At 41.6% G+C, this 22666-nt stretch overlaps 2 protein-coding genes across 4 annotated transcripts in view; both read left to right on the top strand.

The window, feature by feature from the left end:
- Positions 1–22: 22 nt before the first annotated feature.
- Positions 23–14899, top strand: rfwd3 (ring finger and WD repeat domain 3). 3 transcript variants are annotated; one of them, XM_005811851.3, is made up of 13 exons: positions 23–216; positions 2650–2948; positions 3036–3298; positions 3469–3536; positions 6029–6226; positions 6325–6416; positions 8115–8229; positions 9368–9602; positions 10856–11006; positions 11529–11705; positions 11859–12073; positions 13284–13498; positions 13687–14899. In XM_005811851.3, the coding sequence occupies exons 2-13, from the start codon at positions 2650–2652 to the stop codon at positions 13828–13830; spliced, it is 2172 nt and encodes a 723-aa protein (XP_005811908.2). In that variant the 5' UTR covers positions 23–216; the 3' UTR covers positions 13831–14899. The 3 variants fall into 3 exon arrangements, with proteins under 3 accessions (XP_005811908.2, XP_023206196.1, XP_023206189.1); XM_023350428.1 differs by having other exon boundaries at positions 746–2948; XM_023350421.1 differs by having other exon boundaries at positions 23–2948.
- Positions 14900–16852: 1953 nt separating this feature from the next.
- Positions 16853–22666, top strand: part of LOC102235602 (Golgi apparatus protein 1-like) — a 26989-nt gene continuing 21175 nt past the window's right edge. The window contains exons 1-3 of the mRNA XM_014473627.2: positions 16853–17224; positions 22155–22184; positions 22425–22511. Coding sequence (XP_014329113.2) covers positions 16892–17224; positions 22155–22184; positions 22425–22511 — 450 coding nt within the window. The 5' untranslated portion in view covers positions 16853–16891. The remainder of the gene's footprint in view (positions 17225–22154; positions 22185–22424; positions 22512–22666) is intronic.

The following is a 22666-nucleotide window of genomic DNA, read 5'->3' as shown; positions in this document are numbered from 1 at the left end:
CGAAGAAGAAGAAGAAGGAATTCTCTCTTACCGCTCCAGGGGCGGTGCTGAACGCGCGTGAGCCGGGAGATTCGACTCCTGACCCGAGTGTTTACTGTTGTATGAACCGCAAATAACTTACAAACCCACAAAAAATGGAATCCTCTAAATTCAGCCTTTGCTAACCATGTGGTTACATAGTGGGATTATCCGGAGGTGGACCAAGTACTGTTAACTGTGAGTGTTTGTGTGCCTCCAACCGTTTTGCTTCTGCTTACAGCTACGCAACAACAGTCCATGCTAGCTAATTAGCTGAACCAACAAAGAGCAGCAATGTTTTAACAGTTCTATTATAATACCGCAGTACCGCGAGCTGTCGTAGATTCTGCCTGTGTTTAATATTATCGAGTGCGCAACATTTAAGGCAATGTTCGATGAAGGACTTTTATCATAACAAATCCTGGGTAGTTTCATCAAAAGTGTCTGGGGATATCAGGTAAAAACATACAGAAAGTGTTTAACTGTTGCACAATATGGAGTAGACGTGCCTGTTTAAAATGCAACGCAATGTTTCAGTATAGCCAACTGCTCTCTTTGCAGTTTGCAGGCCTCGGTATGACCGCGGTGTTTAGTTCAGAGCTTAGCCGCCAGCACAGCGACAGCAGCGTGGAGTTTTTACGAAGAGTGTTGGCCTTAGTGCAGTTTTGGTTACAATATACATATTTTACAATGCATCACGTAAAAGACGCTTTTCTTGTGTTTCCAGATGGTTCAGTTTCTGCAGCCTTTGTTTTAGCTGGGTGGTCAGCAAACATCGTGGCGCTAACCTGACGGGACAGAAAACTTGTTAAACGTCTGGGGGGGGGACAACAAAAAACAATCCTTTGTTTCCTTTAAAATGCAATCAGAGCCGGTCACCAGAAATGCTTCATTTTGACACAGACCGTGGATCTACAATGTTGACAGGCAGAGAACGAAAATACTACTAGGTTTGAGCTGAAGGTTTCAGTGTAGGTCAATGAAAATATACATGTACATAAAAAAATATTTAATTCATCGAGGTTAAATATACACACAATGGCAATCATTGTTTGCTGTTCATTGTCAGTGATTCCCAAAAAAGATGGGAATCATCTTAAAAAAACAAAAATGTGGAAATGTTTGCAAATTTATTAAAAGAGAGAAAAAAAATATCACATGGTCACAACTAGTAGGTATTCAGACCCTTTGCTGTGACACTCACATTTAACTCACATGCTGTACATTTCTTCTGATCCTCCTTGAGATGGTTGTACTCCTTCACTGGAGTTCAGCTGTGTTTTAATTAAACTGATTGGACTTGGTTAGAAAAGGCACACACCTCTCACACACCTGTCTATATAAGACCTCACAGTTCATGTCAGAGCAAATGAGAATCATGAGGTGGAAGGAACTGCCCAAGGAGCTCAGAGGCACAATTGGGACAAGGAACAGCTCTGGCCATGGTTGCTAAAGAATCTTTGCAGCATTCAAGGTTCCTAAGAGCACAGTGGCCTCCATAATCCTTAGATGGATTAAGTTTGGGACGAGCAGAACTCTTCTAGACCTGGCCCTCCAGCCAAACTGATCAATCAAGGGAGAAGAGCCCAAAGTTCACTGCAGTAGGGAGATGGGAGGAAACTCCACAAAGTCAACCATCACCGCATCCCCCCAGTAGTCGGCAGAGTGGCCGGATGGAAGCCTCTCCTCAGTTCCAACATCTGAAAGCCTTCATAGAGTTCTCCAAAAAACACAGGAAAGACTCCTAGACTGAGAAATAAGATTCTCTGGTGTGATTAACTTTCTGGTGTTAATTCTAAGCACTGCGTGTGGAGAAAACCAGGCACTGCTCATCACCTGCCCAATACAATCCCAACAGTGAAACATAGTGGTGGCAGCATCATGCTATGGGATGCTTTCCACCTGCAGGGACAGGACGACTGGTTGCAACTGAAGGAAAGATGAATGCGGCCTAGTACAGAGAGATGCTAGGCCAGAGAGCTCAGGTCCTCAGATTGGGCTGAAGGTTCACAACAAGACAACGACCCGAAGCCCACAGTTAGAATAACAAAGGCATGGCTTCAGAACAACTCTGAGACCATTCCTGACTGGCCCAGCCAGAGCCCTGACCTAAACCCAACCGAGCATCTCTGGAGAAACCTGAAAAGGGCTCCACCAACGTTCACCATCCAACCTGACGGAACTGGAGAGGATCTGTTTTTCTTTTTCAATATATAAGTTATGCATGCAGCTTAAGTTTTCTATTCAACCTCTTTTGATTTGGAAACCTTGCACTCATCATTTATTTACTTGGGTAATGAAAACGTATGGTCTAAATCCAACCATTAAGTATGTGCTCAACTTTTTATAAGTGAGTTTGTTACATAGTTTAGATGCAGATAAATCAGGGGTGTCCAAAGTCGGTCCTGGAGAGCCAGCGTCCTGCTTGTTTTAGGTCTCTCGCTGGTTTAACGCACCTGGATCAAATGATGGCTCATTAGAGGCCTCAGGAGAACACCGACATGCTGAGAAGGTTGTTGGTACCACAAGGGAGAGAACTAAAACATGCAGGATGTCAGCCCACGAGGACCGACTTTGGGCACCCCTGCGATAAATGACCTGTCATCATTTCTGTTTTTCTACTCTGAGCAGATGGAGGCCATGGAGATAGACTCGCTTAGAGATAGATTCGGCTCTGCAGTTGCTGGTCCTGCGATTGTAATTGTTCGTGAGCCTGAGAGGGTCTATTCCACTGTAGTCACGACAGGCTCTGGAAGCGGCATTGATCTAGATGATGATGATGATGATGAAGATGATGATGCTGGAGCCCTGGAGGCGGTTCAGGCTCCTTTCAGGCTTCCTGCCACCTGGGCCTTCAGTCAGAGGGCCATAGATGGAGTCCCAGCTGTGCCTTCAGTAACCCAGGGGGAACCGATGCGGAGGTCACTCAGGTGGGAACCTTTCCCACCGTTCTTCTCCCAGCTGTTGTGCTTTGTCCAAAGCATCATTGCAGGGTTGACCTTGTGTTTGTGCTCCAGACAGGGTCTCAGGGTCCATTACCCCAGCCAGACGGCAGCACCTTCCAGAGGATTTCCAGACTTCCTGCTCCGAGCACCAGCTGTCAGTGTAACTCAGCCAGGGTCTGGCAGCACCACTGAGGAAAGTGAGTCCGAGTTTGAGGAGGAAGCGGAAGAAAGCACAGCTGCTGGGGCGGAGGCCTCACTACATTTACCTTCTGCCGCTCCTATTCCTAATGCTGCTACCGAGCAGTCTCAACCAGAAGCAGCAACAGCAGCGCCCAGTAAGACTGACAGAAATTCACCTTGATGGTGTTTGGTAGCATGTTGGTTGTTTTTGTTAAATGATGTGGTATTATTTCTGCTAATCAGTGTTTTAAATAACTTTTTATGATGTTGGGAGACTTCCTCTACGTCTAAGACTTTGTAAAATATTTGCTGACTTTGTTTGCAGGTCGTACTGAAGCTGTTTCAGCAGCAGCAAACGAGGCTGGGGGCGACGCTCAAATCCAGGACCTCCAGGTACTTGGTGGTTTAGCTTTCCTGTTAATGTCCAATATTTTGATCTAGTGTTTTTTCTTTCTTTCTTTTTGTTTAAAAATTTTGAAGATTAGGAAATCTAGGTATTGGTCGTCATTCCCATACAGGAGTCAAGTTTTATTTAATCCTCATAAAATGAAACTATTTATTTTCCCATTTTCTCCCTGTGCATGTGTGGGTTTTCTCCTTGTACTCTGACTTCCTCCCACTGTCCAAAAATATGACTTGTTAGTTAATTGGTCTCCAAATTCTCTCCGTGTGTTTTTATGACTTTGTCCTATTTGTTTCTGTGTTGACCAATAGAGATGGGCACTAGCCCCCCTCATATCCCTGCAGTGCGTTAGATATTGAATGTTCTCTAATGCAGAAAATTTCTGATCGTAATAGAAAAGATAACAAACAGGTGAAATATTTTTATAGGTATAATAAGAAATGTGAAATTGTAAAGTATGAATTGAGAAAATATTATATCCTTAAGGTAAAGGTAATTTTATTTACATAGCACATTTTCAAGGCAATACAAAGTGCTTTACAGGAAATTAAAGGATATACAAACAAAATAACAAACCAAACGAAAGAGCAAAAGAAGGAAAAGCTAATAATGTTGATCCAAAGTAAATAAACTAGATACTCCTATTCAGGGTTGGTAGATAAGTATAAGTATCCTTCCTCTGGTCTAATTCCTTTTCTGGGTTGGAAGAATAGGAGTCTAAAAAGTAGTTGCTAAGGTAGTTTTTCTGGGTTCCAAGTTCTAATCCCTGTTCTGGGTTGCTAAATAAGTGTAAGTATCCTCTGGACTTCTGAGATGCTAGATAAGTATAAGTATTCTCTGGACTTTCTAAGTGCTCTAAATTTGTAAAAGTAATGAATACTCCACAGTTTCTAAGTAATAATAAAAACTAAATGTTCTTGTTCTGGAAGAATTTTTTTCTGGATTCTAAGTTTGTTCCAATTCCTTTTCTGGGCTGTAATAATAGGAGTCTCTCTGCATCTAAGTAGTGAGTAGCTACTCTACAGTTTCTAAAATATAAGCTAAAGAGTGACTAATAAACTAGAGTCTCTGGATTCCAAGTTTGTTCCAATTCCTTTTCTGTGTTAAAAGTGAGTACTCCACAGTTTCTAACAAAATAAAATAAAAAAGGGGAAAGGACACTTTAGGCCAAATAGCAACATTCAGACAAAACAAAGGGCAAAACAAAGACACGAGTGAAGGCGGTGACATCACAGGGCCATGACACCATGTTGCTCAGCCTCCCAGCAGAAGTCCGATAAGATGTTGTTATCAAGGAATGTCCTTTTGAGCACTCAGCTCCACGGATAACAGGAGGTGGGAAAGAGCGTTATGATTGCATATCTTCAAGGAGATTGGAAATATGCAGCCCTTTCAAGGCAACATGGGGAAAGCCAATTCAGATACAGAATGTTTTAGGTCGGGTAGATTATAAATTTCAATTTTCCCTAAAGTTTCTCCGATCCGTCTCAGTTCCCAATCATCCATATTAGTCGTTCCACTGACCCAAAACTAGCAACAAGATTGATTCCATCCCGCTAGTGAGCTTTGAGTCCTCAGCTGGGCTGCGAGTCTCAGCAAGACTCACATCCAACTTGCATCTCTGTCCACACCAACAGTCTGAGTGTTCGCTAGTTCGGCCAAGTCCGTCACAAATTTGTCGATGAGTCAGGTATCCGCAAGCTCCAAAAAGCAGAAATCCTGTTATGAATAAATCCAGGGTGTATCCCGCGGGGTGTGTCCCCACAGGACAAAAGGGCTCTCCTGTGCCCTCTTCTTCTTCTCGAGAAACTTTTTATCAATTGCATTGAGAGACCGGTTGACTAGATCTAGGACAAAAACAGAGCAAGCAGGGCAGAAAGCAAGAGAGGAAACAAAAGACATGACAAGGCATTTATCTGTAATGATGCGACTCTAAAGTCATTACTTACCTAACAAGGATTCTTAGCAGTGGAGGAGTCAGTAGAAACCTAATCCTCCATATGAGAGGAATTTTCTTTTTCACATAAAAAAAAAGCACAGAATTTCTTGTAGAAGAGTTATGTTGGTGTGCAATCAGAGTAGGCTTTAATTATTCTATTACTGATGCTATATTGTGATAGATTAGGATATTTTACCTGTCTGTAAAATGTCCACAATAATAACAAATGTTAGTCAGTTGTGACCCATAATGATAACATGTATCATAATCTGTCTTATATGCATTTTGTTTGAAACTGATAGTAATGTATCTATTTTAATGATGCTTTAGTACTAACAGTAAGAACAGCTGTGAACTCTAATGGACTTTAAGAGACACCAGAGTTTCTTTTTTTAAAAAGTGTCTGCTGAACAAATGCCACCACTACGGAATACAACTATAGCATCAGATGTTTCACAGAAAGTCTACTGTCCGTAACCACACAACAGTTTTGACCCGCCTGCAGCATTGGACCTCCTCTAACTGTAACCATCTGTCCTCCAGCCGACCCCTGCGGCCCCGTCTTCATCCCAGCCAAGCCGCAGTGGCGACAGCGAAGGCGAAACCTGCTCCATCTGCTTTGAGGCGTGGACCACAGCAGGCGAACACCGGCTCTCCGCTCTGCGCTGTGGACACCTCTTCGGCAACACGTGCATCAAGCGCTGGCTCAAGGCTCAGGGCTGTACTGCTAAATGTCCGCAGGTGAGCATAAACAGTCCCACTATGATGAAAATGTATTCTTTATGGGGGGGTTTTCCCTCCTGTATCTAATATGTTTTTTTTTGTTTGTTTGTTTTCAGTGCAACAAGAAAGCAAAGAATTCAGACATTGTGCTGCTGTACGCTCCGAAGCTGAGAGCCCTGGACAACTCTGAGCAGGAGAGCCTGAAGAGGTAGATGTTAGCGCTAAAACGATTAATCGTGATGAATTGAAATAATCAACTACTTTAGTATCGATTGATTGTTAAACGGGCAATACAGCCTCACAAAAGGCTATTTGCTGGAAAAAACAACTTTCAGAGCAGGAATTAAGACAAAACTGTTCAAAATATCTGAATACATTCTGCATTTAAGATAAACACATTTTTGTCTGTAATATATTTTAGCTAAAATTCCTCAAGAGGAAGTTTTAACTTCAGTCGGATCAGAATCGCTAAAGGAATCTGATCCTTTAGTGATTTAGTGCTGTTATTGCATTTCAGGCAATACAACAATATTTATTTTCTTACATAAATGTATTTATTAATTTGTGCGTTTCATCTTTTAATGTAAATCTAATATTATATAAAAATATTATGAAAAAGCTTTAAAATGTGACGCTTTGTTTTATTCGATAATCAATTAATCGTCAGAACAATTGATAGAATAACTGATTGCTTAAATAATCGTTTGATGCAGCCCTAGTAGATACGAACCAATTTGCTTCCATGGTAACAGAAAGAACATGTCACACTAGAAACAAATGAAGGTCATAGTCGCCTCTTTCAAAAAGTATTTCAGTCCTACGGTCAGGAAGACGAGTCGTCTCTGATCTCCTTCTGGTCGTTCTGAAGTCACAAATGGAGACTTGATATCCCTCAGTTATAATTTATTATTTCAGGTTGCTCCAAATACTATTATTTTTTCTTTAAAGCAGTAACAGTGGATAATCTTTTTTTTTCTCTCTGCGAAGAGTTTCTGCGGCGATAGTGACTCGTATTTTTTGCGACAGTAGACAGACAGGAAAGAGGGCGAGGAGAAGGGGGAGGACATGCAGCAAAGGTCACTGGGACCGGGAGTCGAACCCGCGACGTCCGCGTCGAGGACTAAGGCCTCCTGACGTGGGGCGTGCTAACCCCCTGCGCCACCACAGCACGCCGCAACAGTGCATAAACTTTGCATATCAGTCAGTTTCCAGGATTTCTCGATTGCTTTGGTCTTCCTTTAGAAATATTTGCAAGGAATTTCCCAGACTTTTTCCTTTATTAAACTACTTCCAAAATCTATGTATAGAAGACAGAAGATGAGAAAATCAAGAACTAAAGTGGGGAAAAAATAACAAATTGGACACAAAATATTTGTAATCTCCATTTTTGTTTCTTGCCATGTCAGTCACTTCACATTGAGGAAAGCTGAGGCAGTTTAGAAGTTAGAAGTCATGTAAACTGAATGTTTTGGATTATTTTTGCATAGGATTTGCAATATACTCCCAAATATGCATTAGTGCAAGAAAAGGCTCGAATTTGATTTTGCATGAATTTCAGGAATTGCAAAAAAAACTGGAGAGACTGAGCAATCCTGTAATTACATATTTCACCTTCTTTCTTTAATACGTTGTTATTCTTCCTACATGAAATGATCTGAGTCTTGTTTACGCTTTAACGTCAGACCGTCGCCTGCATGCACAGACCGTCGGGTGGGCGGACGTCCAACCCACCACGTCGCATTGGTACTTCCACAAAAAACAAGGAGACTGCAGAAAAGCTCATCCAGCTTTGAAGTGTAGTTTTTATTTAGCAGCCATCGTTGTGTCTTTTGCCCGTTTCAGTTTTAGATTTGTCCCCCTCCATGTTGTGCTATGGTTCTGTGAAGCTTGGTGTGTTTGTATTCAGGTCTTTGGAGCAGGAGCAGTCTCTGAGGAGAAAAGCTGAACTGGAGTCGGCAGAATACAAACTCAAGCTTCAGGTTGTCACCAGCAAATTTGGACAGGCACAGCAAGAGCTGCAGGTAGTACTGCTATTAGCTGAAAATCACTTCACTCAATTATTGTGCAGATAATTGACAACACCTAAAAATGTATCCTTTAATCAATCAGAAAAAAAGAGCAAGGCAGCAGCATCAAATGTATAAAACCTAAGGTACAAACGCATAAACAAGAGACATCACCTGGTATTATTGTTTTATTACACACGTTATAGGAGCCCAGTGAGCTGGTTTCTCTGTTCTTCAACTTAGACTTGAATTGCCTCAAAGTTATAAGAGATGATCGTTTTATTGTTCCCGGTGACAAGAACAGAGTCTTAACTGGCTTTTGGCCCAGTTCATTTCTGACTCCATAATCCATCAGAGGGAGAATGGTTATAGGAAAAAAGGTGTTCAAAAGGTTAGTATATTGATTCAGTCAATACAGAATCAATAATGGGTCAGAAATGTTTGTTTCAAGGAGTTTTTCTTGCAGCAAGGAGAGAAATTCAAAAATACTTTATTAATCCCAAAGGGGAATGAAATGTTACAACTTGTATTCATTCAAAATTGTTCAGTTATAGTAATTTGTCATGGCTGGTTGCAGTCTGTATTACAGAAAAAAAAAGTTAAAAGTTCATAGGTCAGAGCATCCTCTGACAGGAGATTGATTCCGCTTTACACACACCTGTCTGTGTAAGGATGCATCTATGTGGTTTTGCAGCTTTGCAAAAAAAAAAAAAAAAACCCAAACAAACTAGTAGACGACAATTCTCACCTCATACACAGGAAATGAACTTATGAGCTAAATTATGTGAACGCTGCAAATGTTGAGCAAAGTAAACTTTCCAGCAGTCAAACCTCATCCTGCTCACATAGACTCTGTAAACATAAGACAAAACAAACAATGTATGAGCAAATAACAAATGAAAAACAGAGTAATCAATAAATGTGAAATAATTAATATGACGAGTAAAAATAGATGATGTGTGAGTAGATAACAACAAGGAACCTTTTAATATGGTGTGAGAAACTCTTGTTTCTAAAAGAGAAACCCAATTTATGTTTTAGCTTAGAAACCAGTTTGTCAAACATTCTGTAAAGAAGCAGCAGCCCAGTTTTTAAACTGCGTGTCTGGTAAAAACCTAACCAGCTCTTTGCTTCTGTCTGCATGTTTTTGTAGGAGCTGAAGGCTTTGATGGCCCAAACTGGAAGAAGTTCAGCTCCACCCTCTTCCTCCTCCTCTTCCTCCATGTTCAGCCTGTCTCAGAGGGCGGACGGCTCCAGGGCAGCTCAGTACAGCTTCTCTAAGGCGGTGCTGGTGTCTCAGACAGGCGGCTGCAGAGTTCTGTCCTACTGTGAACCTCTGTCCTGCCTGCTGGCCTCACAGCCCTCCCCTCATTCTACACTAGTGCCTGGTAACCTGCGTTCTTATTTCCATCTTGTGTTACCAGGAGTTAATTTTACAGAACTTGTTTTACTGCGTCTACTTCTTTTAGCGTTTTACTTCTCCAGGATCTTTGTCATCCTAAACAGATTAATTAGATATTTTTTATCTGCTGCAGTTCCTGTCTGAAGCCAATAATTCAGCTCTCAGACATTTATTATGATGCCACCTGTCAGTCATTCCAAATGACCAACCAATTTGTCCTTCACTGAAGTGAACCTCAGTTTATCTTTATGAATGCTCTGTGGTCATAGAGATTTGTTGGAAAATAATCTGAAGAAATGGTGAAACGTTGTCAGTGGGAAATGTAAAAGATGAATAAATGCCTGTGGTTGACACCATGAAGAGCTGAATACTACAGTGATCGACGGTGTAGCTATAACATGTTCATCTGTATGAAGGTGTTAGTCATTATTACATCGTATGCTTAATGATTAAATCAAAGATGAATGTGTCAAACTGAGTCCAAAACAATAATTATGTTCTGTGGCCACAAATGGACACAATTTCTTAGTAAAGCAGTAACTTTTCAGGCATGTTACAAATATTCATATGAACAGTCTGACATACATGATGAAAATTGTTCACATATCTACCATTAGTAAATACTCAGCCGCTTTTGCAAGTGCAAAATGTGCACAGCAGAACTGTGACGCATAGATAAAAAGACAGAAAACATGACTGCTCAATTATTTGGAAGATTAAAATAATATAATAAACTAGATTACAAATATCCTCCAGCAATGCTGATTTTGAGCAACAGGACAACCTAATAATTCCATCACATATGTTGTGGTACTATGTCTGGAGCTCTGGGGTTAAAACGTGCTGCACATTATATTTGCTGCATGTTCCACAGATTGTGTAGGTGGAAGACGCAAAAACACACACACACAGAAAAAACCATGATTAAACTTTAATATTCTGCCATGTTATTTCACAAAGAAAATGCAATTTCAACAGCCACCAAAGAAAAAAAAAAACCCCATCACATAACCAAAGGGATACTGAAGATGAAACAAATACAAAGAATCTTCATCTTCCTTCACCTTATAACCATGTTTGCCTATCAGAGGTTTGCTCTACTCTTGGATGGGTGTTGTGTTTATTGTCGGAGCCGTATGTCTTGTTTTAAGTTTGCCCATGGAGTCGACATTCAAAGCATTAGACCAGGGCTGAGGAGTGACGTGGAAGTGAAGGTACTTTTCTGGTGTTTCTGTTCAGGTTGTGGGGTGAAGAAGGTGAGCTTGGTGAACATGAAAGCCAGTCAGTACGTTCCCATCCACAGCAAACAGATAAGAGGTCTGTCGTTCAGCAGAGAGAACAACAGCCTGCTGCTATCTGCTGCACTGGACAACACTGTTAAACTGACCAGGTAAGAACAAGCAGGGCGGTCTCTACGGTGCTATGCAATTAAGCAGTGGTAACCTCTCTAACAGATTTATCGGGATTAGCAAATGATTGACTGTGGCCTAAAAGGGATTTTGATTAAAGATGCTATGCAAAGCACTGAAGCTAAATTGGATGATTTCAGAATGTGTTGTTAATCTACTGTGAAAAAAGTATCCAAGAGGAAGAGCGGAGTCTGAAATCTCCTGGTGTTACCATGGTTACATCAGGGTGTTTTGTTTTGGTCTGTGATGAGTTAAACGGATGACGTCAAATTCACCATCGGCTTTCCAGATGAGAGAACATGACACAGATTTAAAACTGACAGTCCAAAATCACAATTGCATGCAACTTGTGCAGCAGTACATTGTGTGGTAGAACGAGCACTTTGATATCATCCAAGTAGTGGACAATCCTGGGGCTCTAGCTGAAGCAGGCTTCCTATATGAGCCAAAAGCCTCAGATAAATGCCTTCTCTTGTGTTTGTTCATAAACACTTGTTTTGTAGCTTGCTTACCAACACGGTGGTTCAGACTTATAAGACGGATAAGCCTGTGTGGAGCTGCTGCTGGTCTTTGGACAACAGCAACTACATCTACGCTGGTCTGAGCAACGGCTCCGTGCTCGTTTACGACACCAGGGACACCAGCACGCACATTCATGAGCTGCAACCTCTTCGCTCCAGGTAAAAACTCACTAAAAACGCTTGACAAGCATTACAACTCTTTCTGCAGTGAGCGATATTTCTGATGGTTGAATAGAAATTGGCATCTGCACATTAGGACACAACTTACTGTCTCGTATTCGGTCTAACATCGAGGATATGTGGTGTTTGCAGGTGCCCAGTGGCGTCGTTGTGCTACGTCCCGCGCGTGGCGTCCAGCTCTTTCCCCTGCGGCGGGCTGATTGCTGGCTCACTTGAGGGTGCTTGTTTCTGGGAGCAGGAGAATGAGACCACCTACAGACCCCATATTCTGCCTTTGGAGAGTGGCGGCTGCACAGACATCCAGGTGGAGACTGAGAGCAGACACTGTCTGGTCACATACCGGCCTGGTAAGACCCGCGTTCACACTGTCATAATTAGCAGTAGCAACAGTGGACAGCTTGGATTGTGTTGTTAACGCTGCAGCAATCCAGCATGCTGAGCATCCATGCAGTGAAATCAGCAAGGAATGGTTCTCGTTTAACAGTAAGAAATCTGCAGCAGAACCAGAACCTGGCTCAGTGTTGGTGGCCGACTGCCATGACTGATAAGCATAAAAAGAAAACAGAGGCACTGATCCAGGAGCACTTTCTATCTTAATATTGCAGTATGTATACATACAGTATGCATTTTTTATATATTTGTTAAAACTCTCATGTTGTGACTGTATGGTGTGAGACAGATAAACTGTGAATAAATTGAGTTCCTCTTCTTTCTTCCAGTGCTAACTAGACACATCCAATCAGAGCCAGGAGACCGGTCTTAGTGCTGTCAATCATGCTTATATACTCGCTACTCCTCCTCTCCCTGCCTCTCTTACACTACAGTTTCTTCCTCATAGCCAAGTCTGTTGTGAATGCTCAGGCATGGCCGCTGATGACTGCAGATGAACAGTTTTTGTTGAACAGTAAGATGTTTCCCCGCCATTAGCACATTGAGCTGCATGTACACAGTGTGATTGGCAGCACTAAGACCCTTCTCCTGGCTCTGATTGGTTGTTTGTCACAGGAAGCGGTGCTTTTCTTCAAACGCCAGTAGTAGAACAGGGAGAAGGTTTAGGAGCTCAGTTGTTTCACAAATTCTCTCTCACATCATACTTTCACGAGTTAGTGACTGTTATAACAAATTGGTTTAAAAAAAACCTTCTTTTTTTTTCTTCAAAGATACATCCTGCAGCTTAGAAGAAAAGTAAAACGTTTTTGGCTGCAGTTGTAGCTCCTTTGGATGCTTCATGTAGGAGAGAAACACAGCTGAGCTGATAAGTTCTGAGGCAGACTTTCAAGGAGAGCTCATACAATAAAAGCTCAGTCATTCTCTACGACTAGAAGAGAGACGGAGTTAAAGAGGGTCATTTCATGTTGACAGGATGCATTAATACCCTGAAAGTAAAACAGTTTCAGTTCTTTGTTGAATTCACTTCAACTACAGTCAGCTCACTACAGAGCTGCATGCAGCCCTGCTCCTGCTCCAAACCTGGTTGTGGGGCTTTGAGCCTGAGAGTTACAGTATGTTTCTGAACCTTGGGGCTGTTTATGTCAGTAAATGTTGTCCACGCTGCAGGACGCTCCCATCAGACTGTACGATGCGTCCTGATGGCGCTGACTCGCGCGCCTCAGCTGGACTCCAGTCAGCTGCCCAGCTGCTCCTGCTCCCCTGTGCAGACATTCAGCGCTGGGTCATCCTGCAAACTGCTGACCAAGAACACCATCTTCAGGCATCCAGAGGGCAGTGGGATGTTGGTATGTGCTGGGGACGAGGCCTCCAACTCCACCATGGTAGGTCCTGTGTACACTTAATTTCTGTTTTTTCTTTATCAGGCTATTTTAAGAAATATACATACTTCAGTTCAGCATTTCTGGATAAATGAGCTCAACTTGATTATAAATGAGTTGCACTGCAAAGCAACTGAACTTTGATCCATCTCATCTTCCTAATGCACTCTGTTTGCTCTGCCAATCCCCAGGTGTGGGATGCAGGAAGTGGCTCTCTGCTTCAGAAGCTTCCAGCTGACCTACCAGTGTTGGACATCAGCCCCTTTTCTGTGAATGGAGAGAACTTTCTGGCCTCTCTCACAGAGAAGATGGTGAAACTTTACAAATGGGAGTAAGAGGGGGGACAGCTTTGTTCCAGTTGCAGTCAGATCACAAGGAAAGTTAAAATGTCGGACATTATATGCTGCTAAATATTTCTTTTATCAGATTATTGGCTGAGTCGAGTCAGAACACCTTCCCTGTTCCTTTTTTTTCTTTTTCAGCTAAAATTTCAGATTTATGTTTGTGTGATAAGATTGTGTTTACATACCAGGTTGTGTGAAAGCGGTGCACACTACCTCCACTGAGTCTCCTCCAGAGTTCTGTTGTAGCTCCTCAGCTACAGATACACTTGTGGATCACGTTCTTCTGTTCTGGTTCTGATGAAAGTGAAAGCTTTGAGAAAACATTTTGTCCTGCGGTTCTAGAAATTATGCCGATTACTGACAAACCCGTTAGCTACGTTACTGCTAAGCAACTAGCATCAAATTCAGAAACATGTCCATCACAGTTGACATCAACTTCTTCAACGTCTCTCCTTCAGTTGGTCTATCAGAAGTATAATGGCTGCTCTGATTATGACACCCACTGTTGGATTAGAAATATTATTTCATCTGCAGTTGCTTAATTATACTCATTATAAATTATGACTTCAGTTCACGTAAATTGAAAATGGGCACCAGATTTGGTCAATTTTAACAATACCTGTTCAGGTTTTTTAACCTGATATTAAACTTTGTCAGTTGATGTTCAGAGCCTCTCTAAAGCCAGAGATCTTGACGTTCACTCCAACATTTCAACAGAACCAAGACATAAAGACCTGGGGCTGGAGGTGTTGGCTCATAGTGCCACTTCAACATTCAAACCGGAAGAGGAAGAAAATCAGTCGAATGTCAAAATCCATTTTTCCCAGAAACTGTGATCACCGTCTTGATCGTTATCAACTCATTCCTACCTGGTTAACCTGAGAGTCGCTGCAAAGGTCTGCTGTTTTACACACATTCATCACACAGAAACTTCAAGTGCCAAAGGAATTCCACTCTTATAAATCAAACTTCTATTTTTAAGGAAAGTTATATGTATATTTCTTACCAGCTGTTTGTGTACAACTTAGGAGTTAATAAAAACTGCATTTTTTAATTTCAATTCTTTTTGTTATTCTGGTGTTCAGAATTGTCTGAGTTTGTGTTTTGTGAAGTCTGTTGCAGGGTCTTTGACATCATTGCTGTCTAGACAATTTTTTCTTAATAAACATTTAAAATTCATGACTTACCCAGTGAGTAAGTCATAAGTTTGGTTATCATAAGACATTAAATATGGTAAGTCCCCTCTCCCTCTAAGCATACAGTCCTAGAATGCATCAGTTATCTGTAGACTGTTGCTTGGTTGGGACTATCTACATTGGGAAACGAATCGTCCTCAAATTGAATATATATCTATGCATATCTTGGTATTATTTTACTGACACAAGAAATGTAATTTCAAGGACAAATGTCGGATTTATACAAAAATAAATTATGGAATTAATCACACAGAAAGATTTAACCAGAGGTGCATAAAGTGGGTATGCATTAAATGCGACACATAGCAGCTGCACGCTATGTTTTCTAATATTTTAGGTATGTCAGACACAACTAAATATCTGCTGATCTTAATGAGTCTGAAGTGGTTCAGTGATCTCGCGGCTTATTACACTTGGAGCTCTTTTATTGCTTAAAGTAGATTAGAGTGTCATATTCCTCATTGAGTTTAACTGGCATTAACCGTCATTTAGATACGTTATCACATCATGGTGCATAAGCCGCTACTGGGTGACTCAGTCAGTACAGTCCATCAGGTCCACAGCTTAACTACTGGCTGCTGATCCTAGGAAATGTTTGATAAACCCCAACTTTACAGACATTTTCTCTTCTTTTATACCATTTCAATGTAATGGCTTGAGTTGTTATTTAATTATTTAACTGGAAATCAGTTTTTTCTACATGTGTTTGCAGGAGATAAAACAAGCCGTTGTATATCTTATTATAGATAAAGCCATGTTGGAGGAAATTGCCACAGCCGGCACATTGATCAACTAAATTTGGTGTGTGTCATGTTCCCGCTTCGCCTCAGACATTTCATATATTAAATCGAGACACAATATGAGCTAAATGATATATTTAGCTCTTTTTTTTAAAGCTAAAAATTAAATCAGGAAAATTTCTATATTTTTTCCTCAATCATATCAGAATGTGGAACTTGATTCATTGTACATAAAGTGAAATATTTCTTATAATTTTGATCGTCATGGCTGTAGAATAATGAAACTCCAGAATTCAATGTCTTGGAAAATTGAAATGTATAAGAGCAAACAAAAATTAATATTATAAAATTATGTTCATATCTAAGCATGTGGTTGGGCGCCTTATACACGAATGATTGCATCAAGTTTTTTTCTGTATCTGTTTATAGCAAAAGTCTGAAAACTTGATATGAGCAATAGACAAAAAATATATATAAATTAACAGTTCTCAATGGATTTGCCAAAAACATTACATTTACATACATCTGATAAACATTATCCATGCAGACTGACTTTGGGGGGATTTTGTTTGATCTGGAAGAAGGCAAATTTATTAAAGTCTCTTAGTAAAGCTGTAATGCAATAATAGTAGCAGAAAACAGTCATTTAAATTTGTAGAGTAGGAAACCTTCCATCTGTTCATCTCAAGCGCTCCCTCCGCCCCCATCTTGTTCTGAGTTAAGAGTTTGGAGGATCGGACAAATACAAGCGTTTGATTAAATTCAGCATTTTTAGAATCCGTCGAGTCAATCTGCTGATGGGGATTTCTGAGCGTTTATAAAAGGTCAAACATGTATTTATTATATAAAATTTACATAGCACATAGGGTGCCTTTGGTGACGGTTTTTCTTTTCGAAAAAGCAAACGTAATACAATTAACGTCCGAATTTCTGTATATATTTTTGGTTTACTTAGAGCAAATGTTAAGAAAAAGTTTTCGGAACTCAAGGAAGCTTCACGAAAAAATAACTGGACTCATGAATAATTCAGAAAGAAACCCGTCGACGCCTTTATTCCCAGTTCCAAACTCTCCGAGCGTCCCTGAACGCCTCAGTCGGCTGAGTGGCTCGGTGAAGATGGCGGACTGTATACGTGTTCCTCTGACTTTGATGGTGATGTGCGTCTTTTCACTGGCGCATCAAGTTCGAGGAGGTGAAAACAACGGTGTCGGCAGGCACGGTGCTGTTGGCGACAACCCCGCCAACCCCGCAGCAGGTCCGGGTCCCGGAGCACACCAGGGAACCGCTGAGAGGAGCCAGGCAGCGGGGGCCTCGTTAAGTCGGAGGCCCTCTACCGGCTGGAAGCTGTCTGATGAGGCAGTGTGTAGGGAGGATCTGACCCGGCGTTGTCCGAAACATTCCTGGAACAACAACCTGGCGGTACTAGAGTGTCTGCAGGATAAAAAGGAGGTAAATTAGCGCTGATGGGACGCGCAGCGTGCGGCCAGCTGCAGGGTGTGCCTGCGTTAGCAGCTGCTAGCTAACTGCTGCTAGCGCTCGCATTTTGAGAACGTCACAGAATACAGAACCGCAGCCCAAACCAATGTTTTAAATGGCTCCCGCTTTGTACTGTGATGTCCAGCGCAAAACCAGACGGAGAAACACCGACTGTTCAACCTGTAATTCAGCGTGGCGCAATGACAAAGACCGTTCGCTCTGGTCTCTGAACCATAAAGTAAGCTTCAGAGACGTTTAGCCTTTTTGGTTCAAGGCTAAACGTTGAAACAATTAAAGTAAATTACAGAATTATAGTTCAGGGGGGAAAAAAAAGTTAGAGGGCAATTCTTCGTCAGATTACGCAAGACGCACATACATCAATAGATTGTTGTGTGTGTGTGTTGTGTATGTTGGAAGTTTAACTCTGGGTAAATGGGTCTGTTGAGGAACAGTTACAGCAGCGGGTTAACCGGCCCGCATGTTCACGATGGTTGAGGAGAAAGCGGCAGGAATCAGGTGATTCCTGTTGCTTTTAGCAATCTCATGGTCAGAGGTCCGTTTTTTCCCATAAAAAAACCTTTCAGGATGAAACGTAACCTTTCATAAAGCCTTTCAGGAAGAAACTTTTTTTTTTTTTTTGCTACCTACATTTGTAGTTAATGACTTGATGTCAGCGGATGAGGTTTTGTGTTGTGTAGTTTTCAGGTTTCAGACTTTTTTTTTGTGGAATCTTCCCGGGTTTCTCCACACAGGAACGTGACTGTGGGTTTGAGTGTTTATTCACTTGTTGAGCTCATCCACTTCCAGTTGAGCAGAACTGCAGCAAGCCAAGGAGTGTGTGTTGGTGTGGGTGTGTGTGTGTGTTTGCAGGCGGTTCCAGATGCTAGGACCAGCCTTGGCCTCGTTTACTTACTCAGTCACAAGCCTCTAATTTCATGATAAACTCTGTTGAAGAGCTGTTTTTATCTAGTTTGGGAGAAAACTGCTGATGAAAAAGTTCAGAATGCATAAGGTTAAAAAAATCTGGTTCTGATTCTCTTGATCTGTGCAGCAGAATCTCTCGGGTATTGGACCACAAGTTGCATAGATAATAACATGTTGTCATGGAGGTCCACTAAATTGTTGGTTAATTTTTATTTAGTTAGTTATTTATTGCAAATGAACTTGACACTCGTGATATTAACCTTACAGAATGGTCATCTAGTTTAGCAGCAGATGAATTAATATTGAAAATAATGGTTTGTAGCACGGTTAGAAGAAGCACACGTCTGTAAAAATTCCCCTGGCTTATCAGCTTTGTGCAACACTTTGGTTCCCACACATGTACAAATGCGAACCTCAGTTATGTCATTTGATTAATGCAAAGATTTTTCTAATCAGACACCTATAGTGCATTTGTTATTGGGTATGAAGAGCGTTTCCACCTCTGTAAGTTTTCTCAACAAAATGAAACTGAAGAGAATGTCAACATCAGACTGTCTCTGAACAATAATTTTTGGGATGAAGCCTGTTGACCCGCCAGCCTTGTAAGACACTGGGGGAAACCCTGCATGCAGAAGACATCTTTGTTGTTCTTGGTTGGTGAACTCGCTGCACTCGCCTTTCTAAATTTCTTGAGCGACAAAGAAGCAAACTCTAGCAAAGACGTTTTTAGTGGCCACCACTCTGCTCCAACTTGGGAAGATGTCAACAGGTATCTTCAAAAGTGTCTTTTTAGTTTCATGTTGACATATGCCATGTTTGACCATGGATAAGGTGCTGAGTGACGTTCTGCCTAACCTGTTGTTATAACAGATGTCGTTCTGCTCTGCAGCTTAAACGTAGATCCTGTTTCTAGTCAAACAATCGTTATCGTGGGAAAAGTTTGTTTTTTTCCTCTCTCTCTCTCTCTTTGTGTGTTCACTTGTTCATCCTCCTGTGCCTCATCTTGCCCGTGTGTTCTGACTGGATCACATCCGGCTGTGGCCTCCTGGGGGTTTCTAATCAGCTACAACAAAGTTTCCAAGAAACGGCAACATTTAAGTCGCAACAAAATATTACGGGCTGTCTCGAGAATTAAGAATAGAACGATTTGTTCAAAGTACGTGCTGATCCATTTTGGTAACACGTTTTTTTTTACAATGTTTCTTGTTTCTTTGCCTCTCTGGAAGCTGGACCCGTTTCAGGCTGCTGGGTGGGATTTCAGAGTTCTTTTTAGACTGGGTTTCTTGGGCCTGCCCTCGGTCAGCCTCTCTGGCAGCTGCGCTGTGGTTTTGTGTACGTGGTACTTTGTCCAGATGGAGACTGAAGACTGTCCTCTCCCGTCTGATGTCATGTTGGTGTATGAGATGTACATCTTATATATTTCATTCTTAAAATATTTTTTCTTTCTAATATTTTTGGACTTTATCTTTGCTTTCACAGTCTCGCGCTCAACTTGTTCCCGTTTTCTCTCCAACATCGCACGCTTCATGTCAACCATGGGTTAACCCATGCGTCCTACTTAGACACCATCCGATTTAAAGCGATTGTCCATGCTCCAGCCACAGTCTGCGTTAACAAAATGTAGTTTTAGGACTTCGGTAAATAACGAGTGCAGCTCGAAAAATTAGAATATCATGAAAACGTCAGTATTTTTCATTTCAGAGTGAAACTCGTGTCCAAATTCAGTACATCAGGAGCCAAAGGTTTCAAGCTTTTGGTTAAGTTTGATGATTATAGATGATTCAGAACTCATAATGAGAATATTATATAACATAAATAAACATTTTCGTGCACTCGATACTTGGTTGAGCTTCCTATTGCATGAATTATTGTACTAATGCAATGTGACACGGAGAGGATCTTTATCTTGACGGGTTGCTAAACATGGCACACATTTATCACATTTATAGAAATATCACTGCAACAAAGTTAGTGCCCTACAGGAAGCGTTGGCCAATTATTCAAGCTCTGTGCCTATAATATACTTAGTTTGTTTAATATAGTATGTTTCGTACTGTGGTGTCCTGCGGGACAGTTTGTACTTAATCATATAAAACAAATGACGACCGAAGCAGTTAGTTTGTTTGAGAGCCAACGTTCGGCAGACTTCGTTTGATGGGAGAAATGAGTTGCTCAGCAGAATCTGGTGCTGGTTCTATTAGATTGAGATGCTGCACAACTGCTTCAGTTGCATTTAAAAGCATCGACTGGACGTTATGAAAAGGCTGCATCAGAAGCCAAACGTAACTGTCAGCCTGTCTTGCGTTGTTGCTCTGAGTTGGAAGCCGGCTACGCCTTCCAGTCCAGCAGCTTCAGCAGCGCGCCGTGGACACACACACACACACACACACACACACACACACACACACACACACGGGGCCAACAGGTCAACCTGTGTGACCAAAGTGATCCATGATGGCTGCTTCTTAATTGTATTTATCGTGGCGTTCAGATCTGAAAGCAGTGAAATCAACAACCAAAAAAACAAAACAAAAGTGTGTGTGGAAGCTGAACTTCAGGGTTGTTTGAGGAAGGAAGTCAAACCTCAACTTTGATCAGCGTTTCAGAGAGATGGTTTCTTACTGACGCTGCATGTCTTTAGCCAAGTTGTGTCTGCTGAAGTGTGACATCAAATGAGCTGCTTGGCGTCACTTAGTCAGTGATGAGTTTTTTTTTTTCAATTTTTTAAAGAGATTTTATTTTCTCGATCTCTTCTACTGGTGAGAAACTGAGGGCTCTTTTAGTGACTCGTGGTGGAAGTCCTAGGGCAGCTGAATGAATGTCATGTTTTGAATCGGGTTATAGTATGATGCATAATTTAGATTGTAAAGAAAACAAAACACCTCAAAAAAAGCATAGCCAGACAAAACACACAACCCCCCCCCCCCCCCCCCCCCCCGAGTTTGAAGACCCACCATGAACATCAGTGCGAAGTTTTCACTTGGCAGAGGCAGGCTAGCAGAGAGCAGGCCCAGCTCAGCATTTAGTTTAATTGATTAATTAATTTATTTATTTTTGAGCTTGTTGCATGGATGCCATCTCATAAAATATCATTAATTTGTAAGATTTATTTTTTCCTCCACAAATGAAGCATAAATGTTCTGATCTCTCAGTAGTTTTTAGGTCTGATGCAGCTAGAGTTGGCTGTGGAGAAGGTACATTAAGGCAATTTTCTTCAAATCAGCTTCACGTTCTGCTGTGGAACCACCTGAAGTTATGGCTGCGGTTCCAAGTTACCCAATAGATGGATTTTGTCCCTCTAATGTGGGCGTGCGTTGAGAAATCTGCTGTAGCTCCAACGGCTGAGACGTTCAGCAAAAAAAGATGTCAGGATCTCCCTGGCAGGTCTGGTTCAGCTTCCAGCGCTTCTCTTTTCTACGCCGGTCATTTATCTGGCCATTTTCATATCGTAGTTCTGTAGTAAACATTTACCCATAAGGCCGTGTTTCCACAAGGCTTCATGTTTACGCGTCGATCAGTCTGCTGACATCCTGCCGAGCTGAGCCGTGCGTGTGAGTACGACGTGTGTCTGCCTGAGCTCTGCCATCAGCCTCAGACGCTGTCCAAATGTCTCAACAAGAGAAATGTTTGGATTCTCATCAGGCTTCCAGCGGACAGCCTGGAGCGTCATCTAGTGTCTACATCCAGGCTCGTTCCACATCAGGGTTGGGTGGAACTTCATCTCCTGTCTCCTAACATTCGGCTGATTATGGGAAGAGTCTTTATGATTATGGAACATAAAGAAGGTGTTGATCAAGGCGGTGAAAATATGATCTAGGAGTTGTGTTTTTGCATACGAGTTAATTTGATGTAAGTTTCAGTGACTGTCTGGTTCATCTACAGAGCAAAAAGAGAAAGAAACAAAACAATTTTCAGCTGTAATTAAATCTTAATGCCAAACCCCCGACCATGTTTTTTTTTCTTTTTCTTTTTCTTTAAGGATTCTGAAATTGCCGCTGACTGCAATCATGTAAGTACTCTAAAGCCTCCTCTTCCCAGCATGCTTTGCTCTGAGTGTATTACTGCATGTGGAGACTGGAGGAATTGGTTTAGCACGTCTAGTTAAATGTAATCTTTAATGTGAATGTTGAGTAGTTTCGTCAGTTTATTCAGTTTAGTCGTTTTAGTCGCAACTGAAACACTTAAGTACAAAAGCAACGTCTCTTCTGGAACTGCTTCTGTGACTTATGCCGTCTGCTTTCTTTTCCAGCTTCTGTGGAACTACAAGTTGAACCTCACCAAAGATCCAAAGTTTGAGTCTGTAGCTGTGGAGGTCTGCAAGACGTCCATCTCTGAGGTCAGAGGTCAACACCACTTTGACCTTGTATTTAGTCAGAATTGATAAACTAGCCTACTTCGACTAACTAGATCAATGTGCCAAACTTATAAATGAGTCAAGTCAATATTACAGCTGGTGAGGTCACGTTATTGCAGCACTAATTTGACTTTTTA

Source organism: Xiphophorus maculatus, chromosome 2 (assembly GCF_002775205.1).
Source record: "Xiphophorus maculatus strain JP 163 A chromosome 2, X_maculatus-5.0-male, whole genome shotgun sequence".
NCBI lineage: Eukaryota > Metazoa > Chordata > Actinopteri > Cyprinodontiformes > Poeciliidae > Xiphophorus > Xiphophorus maculatus.
This window is presented reverse-complemented; position numbering and strand designations above follow the sequence as displayed.

What these genes read in the sequence shown, in the direction of transcription:
- rfwd3 (XM_023350428.1), top strand. Translation starts at nt 2,563, where the DNA reads ATGCAGGATGTCAGCCCACGAGGACCGACTTTGGGCACCCCTGCGATA. An exon ending in GAGCAGGAGAGCCTGAAGAG is followed by an intron (nt 6,417 to 8,114) that starts GTAGATGTTAGC and finishes GTTTGTATTCAG; the next exon opens with GTCTTTGGAGCAGGAGCAGT. An exon ending in AGGCACAGCAAGAGCTGCAG is followed by an intron (nt 8,230 to 9,367) that starts GTAGTACTGCTA and finishes ATGTTTTTGTAG; the next exon opens with GAGCTGAAGGCTTTGATGGC.